Source organism: Cololabis saira, chromosome 17, assembly GCF_033807715.1.
Source record: "Cololabis saira isolate AMF1-May2022 chromosome 17, fColSai1.1, whole genome shotgun sequence".
Taxonomy (NCBI): Eukaryota; Metazoa; Chordata; class Actinopteri; order Beloniformes; family Belonidae; genus Cololabis; species Cololabis saira.
Genome location: NC_084603.1, coordinates 28,165,790 through 28,186,497, shown reverse-complemented (window position 1 = coordinate 28,186,497; position 20,708 = coordinate 28,165,790). Strand labels below are relative to the sequence as shown.

The 20,708-nt window shown below is 41.9% G+C and overlaps 2 protein-coding genes across 2 annotated transcripts in view; one reads left to right on the top strand and one right to left on the bottom strand.

Moving 5' to 3' along the window:
• The window catches only part of LOC133463244 (uncharacterized), a 401,257-nt gene extending 381,497 nt beyond the window's left edge, over positions 1–19,760 (bottom strand). The window contains exon 1 of the mRNA XM_061744664.1: positions 17,251–19,760. Within this exon, the coding sequence (XP_061600648.1) occupies positions 18,840–19,721 (882 nt within the window). The 5' untranslated portion in view covers positions 19,722–19,760 and the 3' untranslated portion in view covers positions 17,251–18,839. The remainder of the gene's footprint in view (positions 1–17,250) is intronic.
• bcl2l11 (BCL2 like 11) overlaps positions 6,162–20,708 on the top strand; it is a 42,560-nt gene continuing 28,013 nt past the window's right edge. Inside the window, exons 1-3 of the mRNA XM_061744666.1 lie at positions 6,162–6,486; positions 8,816–9,231; positions 14,742–14,854. Of these exons, the coding sequence (XP_061600650.1) occupies positions 6,470–6,486; positions 8,816–9,231; positions 14,742–14,854 (546 nt within the window). The 5' untranslated portion in view covers positions 6,162–6,469. The remainder of the gene's footprint in view (positions 6,487–8,815; positions 9,232–14,741; positions 14,855–20,708) is intronic.

Below are 20,708 nucleotides of genomic sequence, written 5' to 3'. Positions count from 1 at the left end.
CCAGCTTCTGCTGAACTGCTGAAATTTGTAGTTTTTTAGTGTGGAAGGGTTCCTACCATGCTCCTCAAAGTTACATAGTGCCAGTGAAGGCGATACAGACCCCTCAGACCATGACAGAGGTGTCATTAAACCTGTTGGAAGTTGATGTACCATCACAATGACTCTGGAAATATTATGTTAAGGTGGAAAAGTTACATAGTGCTGCTTTAACTACCGTAAATCAAACTTCTCATCGTCGGACTAACACTAGTCATGTTTCCATTTCCCCTACATTTGTGTAAAACCTAAATATTACAAAGAAAAACCTGTAATGGAAATACTTAGAATTCGAAACAACTGTCAAATATGGCAAACAACCCTTTTAACACCTTCATGAGGTGTTTTTTCAGAGGTGTTGATAGACCAGTTTATCACAAAGGTGTAATGGAAACCCTTTTTCCACACTTGCACATCTCTGGCATCACTGGTTGTGACACAGTTGGTCAATGTAAAGCTATCAAAATCTCATTACGAACAGTTTTTGGCCTCATTGACATGACGTAGTTGTGCTATAATCCTACTTAATTTTTATGCATTACTGCACCACACAACAGCTTTGCCTTTGAATAAGCATTTGAATGATAATCTACATTCTTCTTCTGTTGACTATTTTTGAAACAGTGACTACGTTTACATGCAGTCAAAATTCGGGTTATTACTAATATTCCGGTTACTGAAACATTCAGAATATTCCGTTTACATGCGTGAGCAAACAGGGTTATCCCTGTTTACATGGTAATTAATCATTTGGGATATCCCGATCAAACCAGCGACGTACGGAGAACGTGATGACGCAATTAGCGTCATTTCCGCTTCCTCTTCCTGTATCCAAATTCAAAACAAATGCTGCTTTGCGCAACTTTTCGCTCACCTTCTTGTAAATCTCGCTATCCCCGTACTTTTTACCGTCTACAAATGCCAAAATGTTCATATCCTTCATTACATTTATGAAGTGATTAGTCTTTTCCTCACTCCAAAAGTGTGGCGTGGTCTTGCGTTTCGCCGTGTTTAGACTCAAAAGACCATGATTCCTTGCGAACAGAGCATGCGCAGAAAACAAATTCTTGTTCCGTTTGATCGGGATATCCCGTTTGGCGTTTACATGACCGAATATTCGGGTTTTAAAAGGAGTAACCCAGGGGTAATATTCGCGTTTTTAAAAACCGGAATATGAGAAAATTCGGGATATTCAAAGGGGTTATTGGTGTTTACATGGCCGTGCAATTTGGGTTATTGCCAATATTCGGGTTTTAAAAGGGTTATTGAGTGCATGTAAACGCAGTCAATGGTAGCGGCAGTTTATAATTTGTCTAAAATTCAAGATATTTTTGACCATCAAAGTCGAAATCTTCTTTTCCTTTGATTTGAAGAGAAGTCTCCAAGGACAAGATACAGAGCGTTACGGAGATACAGAGAATGAACTACGAGAGTTACGCTCATGAAAAGCAAAACACTGTTTCATAAAAGCACAGGCACCCCACAGAGCTACCTCTGTTGCTTTTGTATTGCAAAAATGTGTAACGGAAAAAACCACGTACTAACTCACCTAGATTACACAGTTAAAGTCAAGTTAAACGAGCTTGAGGCAGGATTGAGGCAGGATTTATGAAAAAAATTCGTATACGTTTTAAGTTTTCTAGTAATAATGTCAGATGAAGCGTTCCAAACCAAAACGAATGAGCCCTCTAGCGCAGGGGTAGGCAATTCCGGTCCTCGAGAGCCGGTGTCCTGCATGTTTTAGATGTTTCCCTGCTTTAACACACCTGATTCTAATTAATCATCGTCATCAGCTTGTCATCCAGGTCTGCACAATTCTGTTAATGACACAGGTACTTTTATCACGGTGTGCTGAAGCAGGGTAACATCTAAGACATGCAGGACACCGGCCCTCGAGGACCGGAATTGCCTACCCCTGCTCTAGCGTATCTCTCCGTTGCCTTGAACAGGCTGTGCTGCAAAATGTGCTGCAATTCCGGGCTGGAATTTCCTGCGCTGTCCTGCGGATGTGACGTCACATGACGCTGCATGTGCGTTCCCCCGTTCTCCCGTGCCGGCTTCGCTGTTGGCTGCAGTACCCCCGACGGCCGTCCTGGCAAAGGTGGCGCTAATGAGTCTCATTTCTTAAAAGGAGCCTCATGCTCCTTTAATCCCTGCATGAAAACATAACAATGGCACTGGAAGGCTCCTAAATGACTGCACCGAGCTAACCTGGAGAGCTAAGCTGTGCCCACCCAAACGTGCGTCCTGCCCACCCAATCATAGTTATGGGGATCCTTTATTTTTTTATAATTTAATTTTTTTTATAAATATAAAAAAATATCACAGAATATCTGTACCGTTCCTGATTGGGTGGGCACTGCGCATCATTTTTAGACACAACAATGAACGCATACCGCAAAAGTTGTGTTTCGGCGGAGGGACCCGACGTCCCAGCAAAATGAGCACACTGGGACACTCTGAGCCGAGGAGAACCCGTGGGAAGCGGACACGGGGGCTGGAGGCAGCCTGGAAGCAGAGAGATGTGACGAGTGCGCGCATGGGACGGAGGCGGGCGTGGGCGGGACTTAAAATGAAGGCATCTGATTGGTTCTTTCCCCCCTGCCAAGCCTCTGATCCTCTGACCAATCCGTGCCATTCGGAGTGCAAATAACAGATTGGTCAGAGTTTTTACAGGATTAAAGCTGTCAGAGAGGTCGGATTTTTTTCTTTCCTTTTTCTGAAGACATTATTCACTGGCTACTCTCAGGATGGAAGGACCATTTCACCCAGTATAACAATAAATGTTTTTGAATACGATTACAGACTATACCTTTAAGTCATTCCTTCCTTGAATATCTTCAGAGACTCTGGAATGATGTCCACTTTACTCTGTGAGCTAGTTTAATTGTTGTTGTTTGCATTGTAAAATGATATGCGGTTGTTTCAAGAGACCACAGGAGTCCTAGTTAGTTAAACCGATTTTTGCTGGACAACAGCTGGACGACACTTTTTAATGAAATATTCCTTCCCATGAAACTGAAAAATATATCTTAAAATGAAAAACTCCTTGGTTGCCTTAAAAACAATCTATATGAAATAATATCATTAAATTGAATCTGTTCAATGAGATTTGTTTTTGTTGTTGTTGTTCATGGATTCAACAGTGTAACAGTTTATGTGAATGACAGATACATCTTCCTGCTTAAGGTTTTTACTGAACAGTGTTGCCAAATCTTTTTAATGCAAATTAGCTAACAAGGTTGCTAAACATTAAAAGGTGATGTCATACACAAATGAGCATGTGCCTTACATCATCGTGTTACAAATGCATCCCGTTTCTGCATGATCCCTTTTCTAGAAAGAGGTCTCAGCAGGGGGAAGCAGACTTTGAACTCACAGTGCAAAATGAGTGTCATTTAAAATCACTGAATTTGTCCATTCAGGACGTATCCACAAGAATCGTGCATTTACAATGCTCCACATAAGCCATTGACCTTATATGGTGTTACAGGTGGAGTTTTTTTTTGTTTTAAAGTCATGAAGGGCTGTGAAAAATCTGATGACAAAGTCATTAACTTGTCTAAAGCTGAGCCGTCACTGGCCATCTCTCCAGCAGAAGTGATTCTCCTTGATTCTTCTCACCAGCAGAAGTGATTCTCCTTTATTCTTCTCGCCAGCAGAAGTGATTCTCCTTGATTCTTCTGCTTAGAAATATATCACAGACTTTCCATAGAAAAAAGTAAATAACCCCTTTAGTGCCTGACACTTATATGACTATCTGAAGAAAGATGAAGTTGAAACAACAGATACCTAAAGCTGGTACTTCTGGACTTTAGATTTGTGAAACTTCACACCATTCCACTCAGGTCAACAACATTGTATATTTTTTGTTTAATGCAGATTGTATAGTAATTACAAAATTTGAATACACAAAACATATGACGATCCTTTACACCATATTACTGAAATTAAACATAGTTTATATTATTTAGTCTAGGCTGCAGAAACAGGGTCGTGCATTTTCACAGATTAAAGTGCGTATAGAAATTGGGGCGAAATGTTCCTTAAAATTACACTTTTACAGGTATAGAGTTGAAAATGTGCAAATGTGTTGTTTACCTTTCCATAAACCACAAATTTGACCAGTAGAGAGACAATCCAGCAGAAGAAACTTACAAGGCAGATGTTTGTGAATCTCATGAGTTCGGTGGCAACGATCTTTGAAATAACCAGCAACTTATTATTGTCCATAAATGACATTGTTTAGCAGCCAGCACGTCATCTCTTATTTCACAGCACACCAGAGAATTTCACTTCTCTTAGTATGAAATATAAAGTATATATGTTAATGTTTCCCCTGTAAATTTACTATGGTTGTTTGCTTTTGTTTGTTTTGTGTACAATACAGCATGTAGAGATATGTTTTCTGTTTGCATGGTTCTGTGTGTTCACCCCTTTCCAATGTAAATATATGGACCACTTCCAGTATCGCTCACATCATCACACGGATCAGATCTCCAAACTAGACGCAGCAGCACGTCAGAAACTGTAGAGATGGAAAGCCATTCACACACACATTTTCCCACACTCCGAGGGATTGATTGGTATTGATCACATGTAAATGGCATTGATTGTCTTGCTGTTGTCTGTCTGTATTGATTTGTGTGTGTGTGTGTGTGTATGAGACTCCTCTCTTTGTCTTCTTCCCCTGCAGCTGTGAGATTTCTGTGGATCAGATCCTCTTTTTGCTTCCAGGGAGCTGACTACACCACATAGACACACACACAGACCCACGCACACACACTCACACACTACGGATGGATGCAGGCCTCCGCTATGCGTCAGCATCACAGAGTCAGCCCAGGCTGCAGGATGCATGACGTGTTTAAATCCATAAACAAGTCATAGCGACAGTTTTTCACCTTTTTCTTAATGCTGGAAGATTATTTCATTACAAATGCATATGTCTACGCTACATTGTCAATGAACTGAGATGAGAAAGTTGGGACTTGAAATGAATGACACCTGTGTACTAATGAATGAGTTTTTGTTTTGTTAGAATTGTGTTGTATACAGATTCATGAGAACAGGAACTAAATGAACACATACTGTACTTCATAATTCATCAGATTACTATGCAGCTTCCCAAATGTCATTTATTTCATTCAAACATTCACAAATGGCACGGAAGGACCCCCCCCCCCCCCCCCCCAAAAAAAAAAAACATAAAAAATAACCTTAATGTGCTCTACTTCTACGATAAGATAAGATAAGATAAGAAATCCTTTAAAAGTCCCCCAGAGGGGAAATTTCCAGATTACAGCAGCAAAGGGGATAGTGCAAAACACAAGAGGCATCAATATTACACAATAATAATAATAATAATAATAAAAAAAAACACTATAAACAGTATATACAATAATAATAATAAGAAGAAGAAGGAGAATAAAAATAGTAATACATAAAAAATATGGATGTGGATGTGGATGTGCTTGCTTTACAATAAGTATAAATTGCAATCAAGATTATAAATGTCTAAATATCAACATTCAGGTTTGTCAAGTCTAAAAGGAAAAGGAGTGATGGCTCATATTGATTAAACATTTAGTACTTTTTGACACAAATAAGACATCATTTTCAGGGAGTTCTTGAATATTTACAAGGCCATTTTGGTCCAACAGATATGTGAATATCTCCGGCAAAAAATGAGGGAGAACATTAATGAAAACATTTGGAAAACTACAAGGAGAAAGCTGAATATCCACTCAAAGGTGTATTAATACATTCATTTTACCATTGTTCTTAAGCTAAATAATATGATTTGACTTGTAAAGGCAGAAAACATGCAGCAATTGTACATGTTCCCTTCTTGCAGAGTTATGATATACTCTACATGATATTTCCTAAAGTGATGTAAATGAATAAGCCCACATGATATCTGAAGGCTTAAGAGATGTTTTTCTGTCAAAGTTGTGTTTTGGAGCGCAGAAACTTGAAGCAGGGAGGATTTATGTGACAAACAGGGGGAGATAGAGAGCTGTTAATGAGGCAGATGTCAAAACCCGCCCACCGGAGGCGGGCCTGTCTGGATCATCACAAAACCATCTGAGTACAGGAAGTTCTTTCTGTAGTTTAGAGGCAGAGGCAAAGGAAGGAACCTCTGCTGCAAACAAAGAGCTGGCAGCAGTTTGTTTACCTCCTCTGCTCAAGTTTCTTCTCCGACGAGGTGGATTATCCAACCACTGCTGCATCATTTGAGCCTCCATTCGTCAAAAAACTCTAGGATTTATTCTCCCCCCCCCTTTTGTTTTTAATTTTAACCTCTACTGTTTTTTGTCTATCTGGAACTGTGGATCATATTGGAACTCCCATAATATTTGATTAGGCTATTTACTTTTTCAACCAACCTGCCATCGATTTGTGAACCTTGAAGTGATGTGTACTCAGTAGAATGTACAGCGAGGCCAGGTGAGTTTGTGAGCGAGTGCGTGCGCGCTCTGTCATGCAACTATTCCACAGCAGTCTGCGCTCCGACTCACGCCGGCTCCATCTGTCACGCCGCGCGGACGCAATTCCAGCCTGCTGGCCCAATATTGTGTCAGGGAAACTTAATTCATGACAACGTCTCTGTTACAGTTTCATTTACTCGCCAAATATTAATTAAACGTCACAGTAATTTAGATAACAAGTACAACAAAAGGCAACATTCTTCCCGGTTCTGTCTTCCTAATTTACCAATATGATTAAACTATATTATTGCGCATGTTTGAGGGTTTAAACTTTAAAGCTACAGTTACGTTGAGATGGATGGAATAGTGCACGCCAGAGCGCTCTTCTAGCCGTGAACGAAGCGCACCAGCTCGGCTTATTCACGACCCCCTAAAAGCACTTTTACGCACAGCGCCGGCATCGATTACATGACAAACTGTGCAGATGCTGCTCTCACTTGACTCCCGCACGAAAAGGCGTTTCTTTTACTGATCTTGTTTTGGTGTCTTTTTTCCCCCAAGAAATAATGCTTAAAGACTAAAGCGATGATGGCGTGTGTTACTTCTAACTGGACAGAAGAGCTGATTGTTTGTCATATAACCAAGCGGGTCTCTTGTTTTGCCTTATTTATGCAGAAATCTCCAAGTCTCACAGCTTTGAATCGCACGTTTTGATTTGTCAACTTCAGAGTTGTGAGATTTTTGAAGACCCATTCCAACTCTGACACCTGTTGCGCTTCTGTTATTAACTAATGAGCAATTACAGGTGAGTGGTAAATGATTTTACCATTTTAGGACGAGCATGTAGAAACGAGCCTAACGCCCTGCGGGAGGCGCACACGCACTGTTGCATTTTGGATGATACATATAATACATAATATTCCACAAACATTGTGACAGCTGCTAAAGTACTCTTTATATATTTCTCATAATAGTGGAAGCGAAACCTTGTCGTGTTAGCAGAAATGTTACTTTTATAAATAATATGGGTGCATGGTCCTACTGTCGCCCGGAGAGACAGAAACTAATCCCTAGCTCGTACTGTAACGCGGTGACGGCGCAGAAACCCCGCTGGAGGGATTTTCCTTCAGTCCGCCCCGTAACACTTCATCACATGCAGAAGTTATGTCGCACTGGCGTTGCTGTTTCCCTTCCCTGCCTTCTGCCTTTTGCTTTGTTCATCCTACTTGCTTATCGGCCCTCCCGGGGCTCGCTGCTGCTCTGAAGCCGGCGGGCTTTCAAAGTTTACGCGTCCAGTTTAAAGATCCTTCGCTTTTCCTCCGCGCGTAAAAATGCGCGAAAGGTCAGAATTCCGAAGATGCTCATCAAAGGTGATGCGGGGAATTCTTGACTTGAAGAATATAGCTGGTTGGAAATAAATAAATAAATACACAAATAAAATAAATAAATAGTTGCTTGCTATATTTCGGAGCGTATTTTGGCACAGAGGCTGGCACCAGCCGTCGGGAATTGGCGCACCGAGAAAGCTGCGTGTAGTGCGGGCAAACAGGAAGCGCAGCTACGAACACATTAACCATAACACTGTCAGGTTGAGAGTCGGTTTTGGCGAGTGAACGTAAAAATAATGGACATGCACGAGTCTGAGGTCCTCATTGCGAACCACTTTACTTCAAAATATGTTAAATGCAACACGTGATTTGACTTGATCTAATAAGTTCTGTCTTACTTAAATACGCACTATCACTGATCATCTGCTCTCAACGCCACATGATAGATTTGTCTCAGGGCGGCTTGTAACGCAGTTAAACTTAGCCACTGCAGCCACTTCCTTCATGCTGGAGCAGATTTGATTCTCCATTAAGGTCAAACATAGATTTTTGCCGCAATCAGCAGTTTCTGTTAAACAATGGAGAAGACCCGGGCGTGTGCTTGGACAGGAAAGCTGCTCTTCCTCCCGTGCAGGAACACGCTCGCTGCGCGTAAACTAATCACACTGGCTGCACGACTCCCTGCGCCGCAGACTGGAAGCCTCAATAAACGCCAAATAAAGGCGGAACACAGACTTCCGCTTAAAAAGATGCGTCAAAAAGGTCAGTGGTAGTGTAGCGACGTGTGAAGGTATCCGGGTGAACATGACAAAAAAAAGAAAAAAAGGTGGAATGAGCGCGGTGTCCAGCTGTGTGGCTGTAGCTGCCGGGCAGCGATGACAGCCCGGACTGAAGGCTGATTTATGGTTCCGCGTTACACCGACGCAGACCCTACGGCGTATAGGGGACGCGGCGACGCCGTAGGTTACGCCGTGCCCTCTGCCATAATTCAGGCTTGACGCTGCCGTTCTGTCCATCCAGCAGACCACCAAATCCGTCCCATGGCTCGACCGACGTAGCCGCGCCAGCGGGCAGCGGGGGGGATCCACCACCACCCGCCGGTGCCGCTCCAGCAGCCACAGTACAAACTATCCGTCCAAAAGAGCACGGCGCCCCGCAGCCGTCCACCGGAGGAGCAGCGCCGGAGTCGCCGTCATCCCACTCCAGAATCAGTGGCAGCTTAGGCGTGTTTCAGACCGTATGTCACTCCACACGTCGCCAGTCGAGCGGATATTTCTCCTTCGAGAGCGACTCCCTGCCGAACTCCCCGCTGTCTCCGAGGCCGGGCACGGCTGACAAAGCTGACAAAGCCACGCAGACCCCGAGCCCCGCCGGCCAGGCGGTGCGGGCGGTGCAGCACGCCCTGCAGAGAGGAGCAGCAGCGCAGCCGCAGCACGGTGAGCACAGCCACTTCCCAGACACACAGGAAAACGTGGATGTTTGACATCTCAGAGTCCACTGATGAGTAGGCTACTACTCACAAAGTAAAGTGAAATGCACGAGGTTTATTTTCGGAAATAAAGTGATCCCTCTTCCCAGCTTTGCAAAGCTTTCGCTTGCATTTTCTCTATCTTGCATGCTGCTCCCTTAAGTGGTAAAATAGGACGTCTAAACAATTAACCTTGAAATTGAGATGCCATTATTGAAAAGGATGTATAACTACCACCTTTGCAAGTTTCCATAAATTAATTGCTTAAGTGTTTAAACGTCAGTGCTCATAATAAATAAAGAAATGCTGTACCTTTTTCTGGGTGAAAGGTGTTGACCTGACTCAGCCAACCAGAGCTACTCTGGATGTTTTCACTGGCTGCTGCTTTGTGTGGGTGTGCTGCAAATTATGAAACCAAATGGAAGCTTCCTTTCAACCATTTCTGTCTGGGTTATACAGCAACACTGATATCGTGCAAAGGACCTCTGTCCTCACCCTGTAGATATTACTCATAAGGGAAGATGACCTTTTCCACACCTCTAAAGTATTTTCTAACGCTTTGGATGAGGAAGGCAGGCGCTTGATGTTGCTGACATTCAGATTTATTGACTAATATTCCTCTCACATTCACCTTCTTGGATCGTGAGGGGTAAATCCAACAAATTCAGGCAGAAACCTGCAGATGTAAAACACATTGACAGCCGTTTCCTGCTGCCAAGCCCATCCCTGCTGATTCCCACGTGTTCATTCCGCTGCGTACTACTCCACTTCCTGCTGAGTAATAGTGTGTCTGCTGCCTTTCGAATGAGTAAAGCCTTTCCAATCATAACAGGACAAATTTAAACTGAACTCTGAAGCCCGCTGTCAAGGGAAGTTCATAACATGTTTACACAGGATTTTCATTTTCACTGGTTTTGTGCAGAGACTTTGGTCTGCTTGTGACAAACACACAATTATGCACGGTTTGGTAATTACTTCATATAATTTCCTCTCAGAATGAGTGGGACTCCAGTTCCACTCATTTACTCTCATTCTCAGAGTAAATGATGCACTGTTGTCATGGAAACCTGCTGAGTCGGCTTAACAAAAAGAGAAATTGGTCTTCTTGACCGATGTCTGAAACAACAGGACCGCACCCACATATGTGTGTCTGCATGCAATAGCACACACACAAATGTTACAGGAACCGGTCGATTAAATTAGAAAATGACATTACTTAAACTTTTTGTTCTTCAATCTCTCACACAAAGCAGGAGCAAAACCACATTATCTGTAAGTACTTCAAAAATATAGGCCAGCGTTACCCTTATAGCAATAATTCAGTCAGATATAGGTTTGTTGTCTGGTTCTCGAGAAAAGTAGGAGCAGTTTAAAATAGTCTGATTAATTTGGATTCTTTTCACATGATGCAGTCTGTCAGATTTCCTGGAGTGCACTTTACAGTTGAAGGCTTCATCACGCTTTTGATTTGAGAGCTAATATGCCCTAAATCCAGAGAAGTCATGTGGCGTGTGAAATGGGCACACTTCCTCTGGAGTATGCACTGAAATCAACCGAGCCGTCCGATGAGGTGTAACGCATAAAATACCTTCTCAAATCAACTGTGGGGTATTTAAAACACGTCTCCTGGTGGTAAAGACAGCAGCTGGGCTTTTGAAAAGAATCTCAGATGAAAGCAGTGGAAATGTAAAGCAACAGGAAGTGGAAGGAATCAAGGACCACTCATTCAGTTTGTTTAACCATCTCTTCATCTGAAGCCTTTTTCACAAATGCATTGAAGGCTTAACATTTTGTAGTCGTTACCTGGAGCTCGGTACCTCAGCCTCTGAATGTCTGACTCTGCCTGACTGCACAGAGTGGACTTTACCTTGGTTACAAACTCAGCTGCAGTCCAATGTTCAAGTGTGATTATCCCATGACGTAAATCTTCTCAGAGCTCAACAAGGATATTTTATACCCAACATTACGGTCACCATATGTCATAGGATAGAGGGAACTTTGGTATTATTCAGATATCACTTCTTGTTTCTTATTTTATGTCACAGAAAGAAGTGAATTCCATTTCTAAAATGCCAACATAATGTACCCATGTTGTTTATTTTGGGTTTTCTCAGTTAAAAAAAAAACAACAACTGTGACATCATAGGCCCAGATCAGAGCAGATTTACCCAACTTCATATCAGGCTGCATTTGATGTGATTGTGTGTTTAGGTAGCAAAAAAAAAGCAAAAAAAGCTGCAAAACCAATTTCAGAAGAGGGACACCCACTGTAAAAAGGGGTGGAGTTAATTTGACTGCCTGACTCCACCCCTTGAAACTGTCTGCTTTGAACTGCACTGCAAAGACAGTTCATAGTCGAACAGGGCACTCTTATGCAGTATCTCTGCAGTATTTCGACCTAAACATGTCAGACATTTCATTTAGACCACAGGAAATTGTATAAAGTTTTGAATAAAAAAAACAACCCAAAAAACCATTAGTGTCTCCTTCAAGTTCTTCTGTTTTACATTAAAACACCAGCTTTAAGGACCAGATGGTCACTCATCTTAAAGTTTTGTTCATTGTACAAATGAGCACAGCTCATTTGTACAATGTACCTTGTACCTTGTACATGTACCTTGTACGGAGGTGAAAGCTCAGCTTTCACCTCCGTGGTGGAATCAGTACCTGAAGGTCTGAACTTAAAGTGATGGAGCCACTCAAGTGTGTGTTGGACTTTTCGGTTCCCATGGCCTGGATCGTGTTTTTGTGTCTGCTGTTTATCTCAATACAAAAACAGAACAAAGCATGCAATCCTGTCACCTCCAGCAACAGTGGCGTTCAAGTGGGCCTGTTTACATCAGTGCAACTAAAAACAGAAAACTCCACTTTTTAACTTTGCTGTCGGCTAAAGTTGCCCATCATGTTGCTTGGTAACAAACAAAACTGTGCCGTGAGGGTTGGATATGGCTCTAAAAACAAAGAACACAGCGAACAAAGTAAATGCCTTCAGAGTGTTGGTGTAGAGTCTCTATCTACTTTGTAATCTCAGTTTTTTTTAGCTTTTCCCAACAGAGCAGGTGCAGAAACACACTAATTACTGCATGTTATAAACGAATGGTTAGATCTCAGTTCAACCATCACCACCCTAGCTTTAACCACAGACTTATCTGTATGTTTGCCTTTTTTTTTCTGCCTTGGATAGTGGTTGTTTTGTAAGTCAAAAAGTAATCTCTGCAGGCGGGAATAAAACTTCCGTAAGCCTCAGAACATTGTAATCTCTGTATGAATGGCTTTGCTTTTTTCCATAATAGTAGTGGTTAGCTTCACTGATTGCCTTGTGTCTCTTTTATTCTCCTTCTCTGCATCCAGACAGATGAGATTGCAGTCAAAACAGACCACTGCGCATGTGTGTGCGCGTGTCGTCCATTAAGTGTGTATGTTAAGCAGTCAAAATAGGTCTGCAGGTCTTTTGTAAGATGCAGACAGAACCTTTTTGCATCTCAACCAGTCTGAAACATCCATGTAGATGCAGAAGAGATAAATGCACGCATGGTGCAACATGCATTGTTGTCGAAGCGAAGAAAGTCTCAGCAGTCACGACTGTTTACCTGTTTGTGTGCTGAGGGGCGTGGTGAAGGGACTCGAGGAGGATCAGTTTATCTTCTTGTTGACGGTGCTCAGTATCACAGCACTTCCTCCTCCTGCAGCAGGAAGAACATGCAGTACAGCCAGCTCTTCAGTTTCAAAGTGAAACAGTTATTGATTTTTTTTTTCTATATTGATATTTACATCATTTAATATTTACATCACTGGATTAAAATGCAACCTTGGGGCCAGTTGCATAAAGACAGATTGGCCTGAATCTTTGAATTAACAACTAAACCTCTAACAGAAATCCTGCTAACTGCTAAGATTCTCAAACTAGCTGAGTTACTGGCTTCGGTTGGAGTAATTCATTTAGTTTTCTGGATCAGTGATGACTCATTTGAGCTCATATGTAAAATTTTGCACTGTAATTGCACTCCTTCCAGTATAAGGAAATCACAGATCGGGATTTGTCAGCAGATGACTTTCCGAATCTGTTAGTAGAATAAAAACGTACATTAATGTGGTTGTATAACGGATTCAGCTTTATGGTCCCTTGAATGATATCCTATTAGACATATTCCCTGTGTATTGCTTGGCTCAACTTCCTTAACATGTGTGGTGTCTCTTCAAAGCAACCTGACATCAAACTTTGCAATACATCCTGTCCTCACACTTAAGAAGCTGTTTTAAAACATATTCTTTTAAGTAAAGGGTTGCTGGTTTTATGCTCAAATCATTCAGGAAATAACTGGATATGTTATGTGTCTATGTGTCTATTAACAAATCCGGTTCTTTTGAAATTGCAACTGGGCAAATTGACCTCGTACAGTTTTGACTAAAGCGTGGCCATTTAGATGCAGCAGATTGTCGTTCTTACAAAGTACTCATTGTTTGGGTCGCCGTGCTCTTGTGCCCTTGTCTGCAGTCTGAAATACATTTGACAATGTAGTCAGCAGCCTGATGGATTTGGTGTCTACAATATTAGAGGATGTGAGAAATATTAAGTCTTGGTTTCATAAAGGCTCGGTAAGGTATGAGTCACAAGCGAAGATTGGTAAGAGGTCAGAGCCTTTCATAGTCTGCAGAGTGAAAATGTCACTGATTAACCACGAAAAACACACAAATACACACATACAAGTGCAGAGTATTCGTTTACTCATTCAGCCTGTTTTGGTCGTGATGTCTTGAGGCACACAGAAGTGACACTATTAAAATGTTTTTTTTTAAATGAATGTATCAATCTACTCTTCCGACTAAACTTTGACTAAAATAAAGATATTTGTTGAAATAAAGTTGTTGTTTTTGTTTTGGTATCCAAATGTACATCCCTATTATGTCATTTGGGGCTTCTGTTGTAACTTTTTGAATAAACTCAAAATGGTCAAAACTGAAAAGGTCTCTGCTCTGATGCTGCAATCTTTCTGCTTTCTGAATCTCACTAACAGGATTTTTTCTTTAACTTTTACTCACAAAGTTACAACTAAAATAAGACTGTGTTTCTGTAACTGCAAAGCAGTGCGCTGGGAACACTGGACATGCAAATCACATAGAGTCACTTACAAAAGAAATCACATTCAACGGTTTTGGTGCCTTAATGCAAAGAGGTGTGTGTATCTTTCAGAGCAGCCCGATGCTAAGTCCCTCCGCTGCTTATATTAATGACTTAAGTAACATTTTGAATACTGTATTTGGGTGTCTTAACTGCCCGACCACACGAAAAGCTGCAGATCCTATCAGATAGCAGTTTTTGTGGTTCTGCTTATGAATCATAAATAAATAAACATGATATCTTGGTGGAGGCTTCAAACACCTCATCAGTGTAAAATATGCAGTAGGCAGGGTGAAATATGTCTGACTGTGTACAGTACGTAAGCAAAGTTACTATTTGTCTTCTACCTTCTGTTGCAGCCAACCCCTCTGACACGCGGCAGCGAAACGCAGCTGAGGAGATGCAGGCAGAAGCAGTTGGACGACAGCTCAGGTTGATGGGTGACGAGTATAACAGACTTCTATTGCTCAGGGTTAGTGATCACACTGAGCATGCATGTGTGTGTCTGCGCCATTGAGTGAAAAAAAAAACGCCAGCAGGCAAATCTTTGCAACTTGAAAAGAGCTGTGACGAGCAGCTGACGGGGAAAACATTTTCTTTGAATCTTGGCTGTCATCTGCGTCTTTGTTGTTCTATTCTTGTCAAAAAACCCATTTCAGCATCTGGTATTTAATTATTATAGGAAGGAGGGTGTCAAATCCAGCCCAGTCAAAAAATAATAAACGGAGCTAATTATCACAGAAAGCCAAGATTATCAGAAACTGTTATCCAACGCATGATACAATGAGTTTCCATCTACTACTAGCTGGACATAACGCCGTGTTTGGTATAGCTCTTAGCTCTCTGTGCATAAACATGCTACTGATGGGTGGGATTTGTGTATCGGATTGTTGTTAAATCACATTTTTGTTGGGTTTAAAAGTGTAAATGAATGAACTGAAAGGTTGAATTTGATGGCGGTGGCAACAGGAGAAAATGCTTCTGAAATGTTACAGTGGGTGATCTGAGTGAGCCCATGACTAGCCACTGATTTCCACTGCACTTGGAATGCAAAAATAAATAAATCAAAAATACAGACTTTGTCAGAAAATAACCTAGAAGTTGGCCTGGAGCTCCTGAAAATCCAGAAATCCAGATCCCACAGAAATGACTGACGATGAATTATAGCAAAAACAAGAAAACAGCCCTTAGCACAAAACAAAAACCTGGAGATCCTTGACATGGACATGGGAACAGAAAAGCTCAGTTTTCCTCTGCAAAGCCTTCAGCTAGTCTCCAGCAGTGGGAAGGAAACAAAAACAAAACTTAGTAATATAAATTGGGTGTTTAAATGTGGTGAAACCCAGAGAAGCTGACTATGTTTTTAAATCACAGCTTATTTGCTCAGCTTGAGCAGCAGAAGTTAAGCTGCTTACTTCTTGGCTGGCAGAGCGACCAGGCGATGCACATGGAGGTGTTTGCATATGCTGAAAGCAAACTCCACTCAGTTTAATATCATACCACAAGTGTGGTGGGTTTTTTTCCTGCAAATGCAATAAACATGAGACCCATTGTTACCCTCAAATAAAGCGTTGCAGTCTTTCTAAACACGCTGTTTTGCATCTGGTTCAATGATGGATGAGTCCTTCAGTGTCTTTCTCTAATTGTGGCATGAAGTTGCAGTAGCTCAACTATTGCTTTTCAAAAGTGATGATTACACTATCATGAGGAGTATAAATCTTCTAAATGGTGCAGCTGTAAAATTATGTAGCTGCAATAAGACTTCATTTCCTCTTGGCTCCTGTTTCCCTGGCAACATTTCTGCATGTTGCATCATTGCAGTTATATTTACTATCAAAGGGATGACTGGAGCTTTGGGAAGGCAGCGAGGTAGAGGGAAGAAAGTCTGCGCTAGTTCAAATTCGCTTTAATCTCGCCAGAGAAGTTGGTTAGAAAATAAAAGTCAAGAAAATGCACGACAGGACTTTTACATCCCTGTGAAGAGCTTAAAACGCTCCCACAGTGTCGAAAGCTTAACGGCCCTAAAGCTACATACCTCCATCTCAGCAGTTTAATACGTCAGAAATGTGCTTCTTCAACGTTCTCTGGTGCCCTCGTTACAGATGAGCAGCAAACACGTCGAGCACTCTCTGTTTCAGTTCAGTTCAGTTCATATTTATTTCGAGCGGCACAACATTTTTACAACATAAGTGACCTGCGTGCAACAGAAGATTAAGCACATACCTTTAACAGCAGACGTGCAGGTTCAATATTCAAATTAATTCATTAACACTTGAAAGGGAGTGGGAAGAAGAAAATTACTTATTTAATCCCACCCCTGTTTCTCATCAATAATTTGACAGATTTTTAAGGCTTCCTCCTGTTTTAACTTTTAAACCAGAACAACGAACAAAAGACCTATGTCAAATTATAATAAAATTATTCTACAGTATTTGCATTTCATAACCACAATGTGTGTAAAATTAAGAACAATGTATATTGTCACCACAGGTGACAGTTAACTGTTAACTTACATTTATAATACATACCAGCAATGGTAAGGACAACAATACCAGAAGGTAATGGACATATAGTACATACATACACACACACACACACACACACACACACACACACACACACACACACACACACACACACACACACACACACACACACACACACACACACACACACACACACACACACACACACACACACACACACACACACACACACACACACACACACACACACACACACACACACGCATATAATTCGATATTACAATGTGTCACACTTTGCCACTCAGCGATGTTGTAGATGAACCCTGTCACATGGATCTAGTCTGACTGTAAAACAAGCTGGACCAACTCACTGTGATGTCACTGTTACACACTTGGAATAAAAGGAATCATTTTCCAAGGCGTAGGGATTTTTAAGGTGGTTTAATCTGAAAACACGAACACAGGCTCATTTAGACATCAGATGCACTCTGTTTAAACTCTGGTCTCATTCTGAGAATTAACAATAATCAATAACCAAAATCACCATTTATCAATAAACATATCAGAATTATCAGTTATCAAAATTATCAATCATCACAAACAATAAAGGTGCATCAGATTCATATTTCAAAATAGCAACAGTCAATCAATATTCTCACTTTTAAACACTATATCATCACAACTCTCTTTTGTCAAATATCTCACCAGTTATCAAATTATCCCTCATTTCCACCAAATCAGATGTCACATTACTGTAACCATAAAACGTTTTCACATTGTAAACAAAATAAAATAATCTTCACCATACTTTTCAAAAGTTACCAAAAACAATACTTTTTAACCACAAAAACGAAATGTATCAGTCTGCATTACATTACTCTGTTTAAATATAACTATAATCAAACCGTTTCACACACATGGCATTCACCCTGCATTCATCCCTGGCTGCCGATGAGGTTTAATACTTCCACTAGACATTGCAGTAAGTATATCAACAGGTTAGAATTAATGTGTCCACAAACATGCATTCCACACACACATTCGCGGCACAGTTACTCTGCACAGTTTATACCTTCATTTAACATCTTCTACATAACATTTCTACACCTTATCTCTTCATTGCTCACCTGAAAACACGAACACAGGCTCATTTAGACATCAGATGCACTCTGTTTAAACTCTGGTCTCATTCTGAGAATTAGGACCCCTGTGCCACCCACATGTGCCAATTTAGCTGCCCAAACGACTGCCTGTCTAAAATGAGTGTCACTCAGTCATTTCAGTGCATTACCAGGAATGATAAACTGTTTCACAGCTTAAGTGAATGAATCATGTTCCACAATAAAATTACAGTTTTCAGAATCATGTAAACACATCCTAATCTACATAAAATAAAATACAATAATGTCTCAAATGTCTCAAATTAAATAATATGGGGGTAAACCAGTTTCAACCAAAATAATCATGTCTCTCAATGCAATATAATCATGTATCTCACACTCTCCCCTACAAAACAAATGTCATCTTGACATTTCGAATGTTCCAGAACACTTGTGTCTCCAACAGATGAGTAATAGTTGCAGATCTCAGGAGTCAGTCATCAGGGATACAGTCCTGCTCAAAGTCAGTAGTTCACATCACATGTATCTCCCAGTTCCATGTAGGCTGTGTTCAAGCTGATACCATCGTGCACTATGTATATCTGCTTTTGTTCTCCGCTCAGAAGCGGGAAATGTGTAACCCAGACTGAAAGGTTATGACCTTTTTCCTGTACTAAAAACTCAGTAGTGACCAACACTTTATGTTGTATTGTCATATACTCAACACATATATCAAAATGTCACTGAATGTAAATGTCTGGCATTCAAAACAAAACAAATTCACATACTAACTATTCATTTCACTTGTGCTCTTACTTAAATTCAAGAAAAATATGCAAACTAATTATTAAACTGGAGTGTAATCTCAACTTTACTTATGTCTAGGAGTGATGCTGGGCTGTCCCAGTGAGTCATAGGTGAGTGTCTTAGTGGGGTGTCTGTGTCTGGAAGGATACTTTCTGGTTTCAGCACTCGATGGCTCTGGATCGCTGTCATCTGCTTCATCCGACTCTCCAGCCTCTGGATCTGCTGCTTCCGCATTCTCCCCATCCGGCTCCACTCCCTCTGGTTCATCACGGTTGGCCTCTGGCTCCAACCCGTCATCCTCCTCTGCGCCCTGGCGCTGTTCTTCCTCTTCCAGATCAGGCTCTGGATCAGCTGTCACCGGCTGTGGCACGAATTCCTCTGCTTCAGCTCTCAAGTCCCCGCTGACCTGGCCATATTTCCTTGCTGATGGAGCGCTGATGACTCTCCAGTTATCCTCTTCATCCTCAGAGCTGTTTTGCTGATCTTGTAGCTGGGCTTTGACTTGACGTTTGTCTCTGTGCTTGGTTCTGGACTTGCTCTTTGTTGTTTTAGGTTTCTCTGGTTGGCTCTGTTCGACTGGGAGAAAGTCACAAGGCAGGAGCATGTTTCTGTGGAGGACTCTTGTGCGACCTGAGCCTCTCTCTGGTTTCACCTCATAGACCGGACTGTCTTGGTGTTTTCTCTCAGTCACGACATGGACCTGGTCCTCCCAGAAGGATCTCAGCTTTCCGGGACCCCCTCTCTCAGACATGTTGCGTACGAGGACTCTGCATCCTGGATATAACTCTGCTCCAAAGCTCTTCTGGTCATAACGCTCTTTTGCTCGGTCTCTCTCTCCTTGTGCTGTCTCTGAGGCCAAGCGGTATGCTTCTTCCATGCGTTTTCTCCACTTGGCAGCATATTCGCTGTGTGATGCGCTCTGGTCACTTGGCTTGAGACCAAACATAATGTCCACAGGGAGCCTGGGGTTTCGGCCGAACAGAAGATAATATGGCGCATAACCAGTAGCTTCACTGCGCGTACAATTATAGGCATGAACGACCTTCGCCAGTGAGCTCTTCCAGTCAGCTTTTCTTTCTTCTGTCAGGTTTCGCAGCATGGAGAGCAACGTTTTATTAAATCTCTCCGTCTGGCCATTCCCCTGCGGGTGGTAAGGGGTGGTCCTCGAGCCCTTGATATCACAGTATGCCTCCATGTCAGCAAACAGCTTGTTTTGGAACTCACGGCCCTGATCATGGTGTAATTTATGAAAAAATCCAAACTTGAGCACGAAGTCACCGAAGATCTTCTCAGCAGCAGTCTTCGCTGATTTGTTCTTGCATGCATATGCCTGAGCAAAGCGAGTATAGTTGTCCATGACCACTAAAATGTACTCGTATCCTCCCTTAGATGTCTCCAGGTGGAGATAGTCAATTGACACCAGTTCAAAAGGATACGTAGTGACTATACTCTTCATTGGTGCTCTGGTTGGCCGATTGGGTCGCTTACTCTTGATGCAGCTGCAGACCTTGGTGATGTAATGTTCGATGTCACGTTGCATGTGCGGCCAGTAGAAGCGGTTGCGGGCCAGGTGCATGGTCCGTTCCACACCGAGGTGCCCCATTTCTTCATGCAGCTCTCTGTATATTAGTGGGTAGAACTTACTGGGAAGCACTAGCTGAGATCGGGTGGCTGTCTTTCGGAACAGGACGCCGTCTTCATCCAAGAACAGTCTGCTCTTCTCCCTCAGTAGTGCTGCCACATCATCTTGGTGTTCTTGACGCTTTACAGTGGGCCACTGTTTAGTCATGACACATTCTCTTACTCTTTTAATGACTGGGTCTTCCTCTTGTGCCTGTTTCATCTCCCTGGGGGAGATCTCTGTGACTGCAGATGACACTCGATCCTCTTCCTCTGCACATGCTGTGGCGATAGTCAGTGGGCACAGCCATGG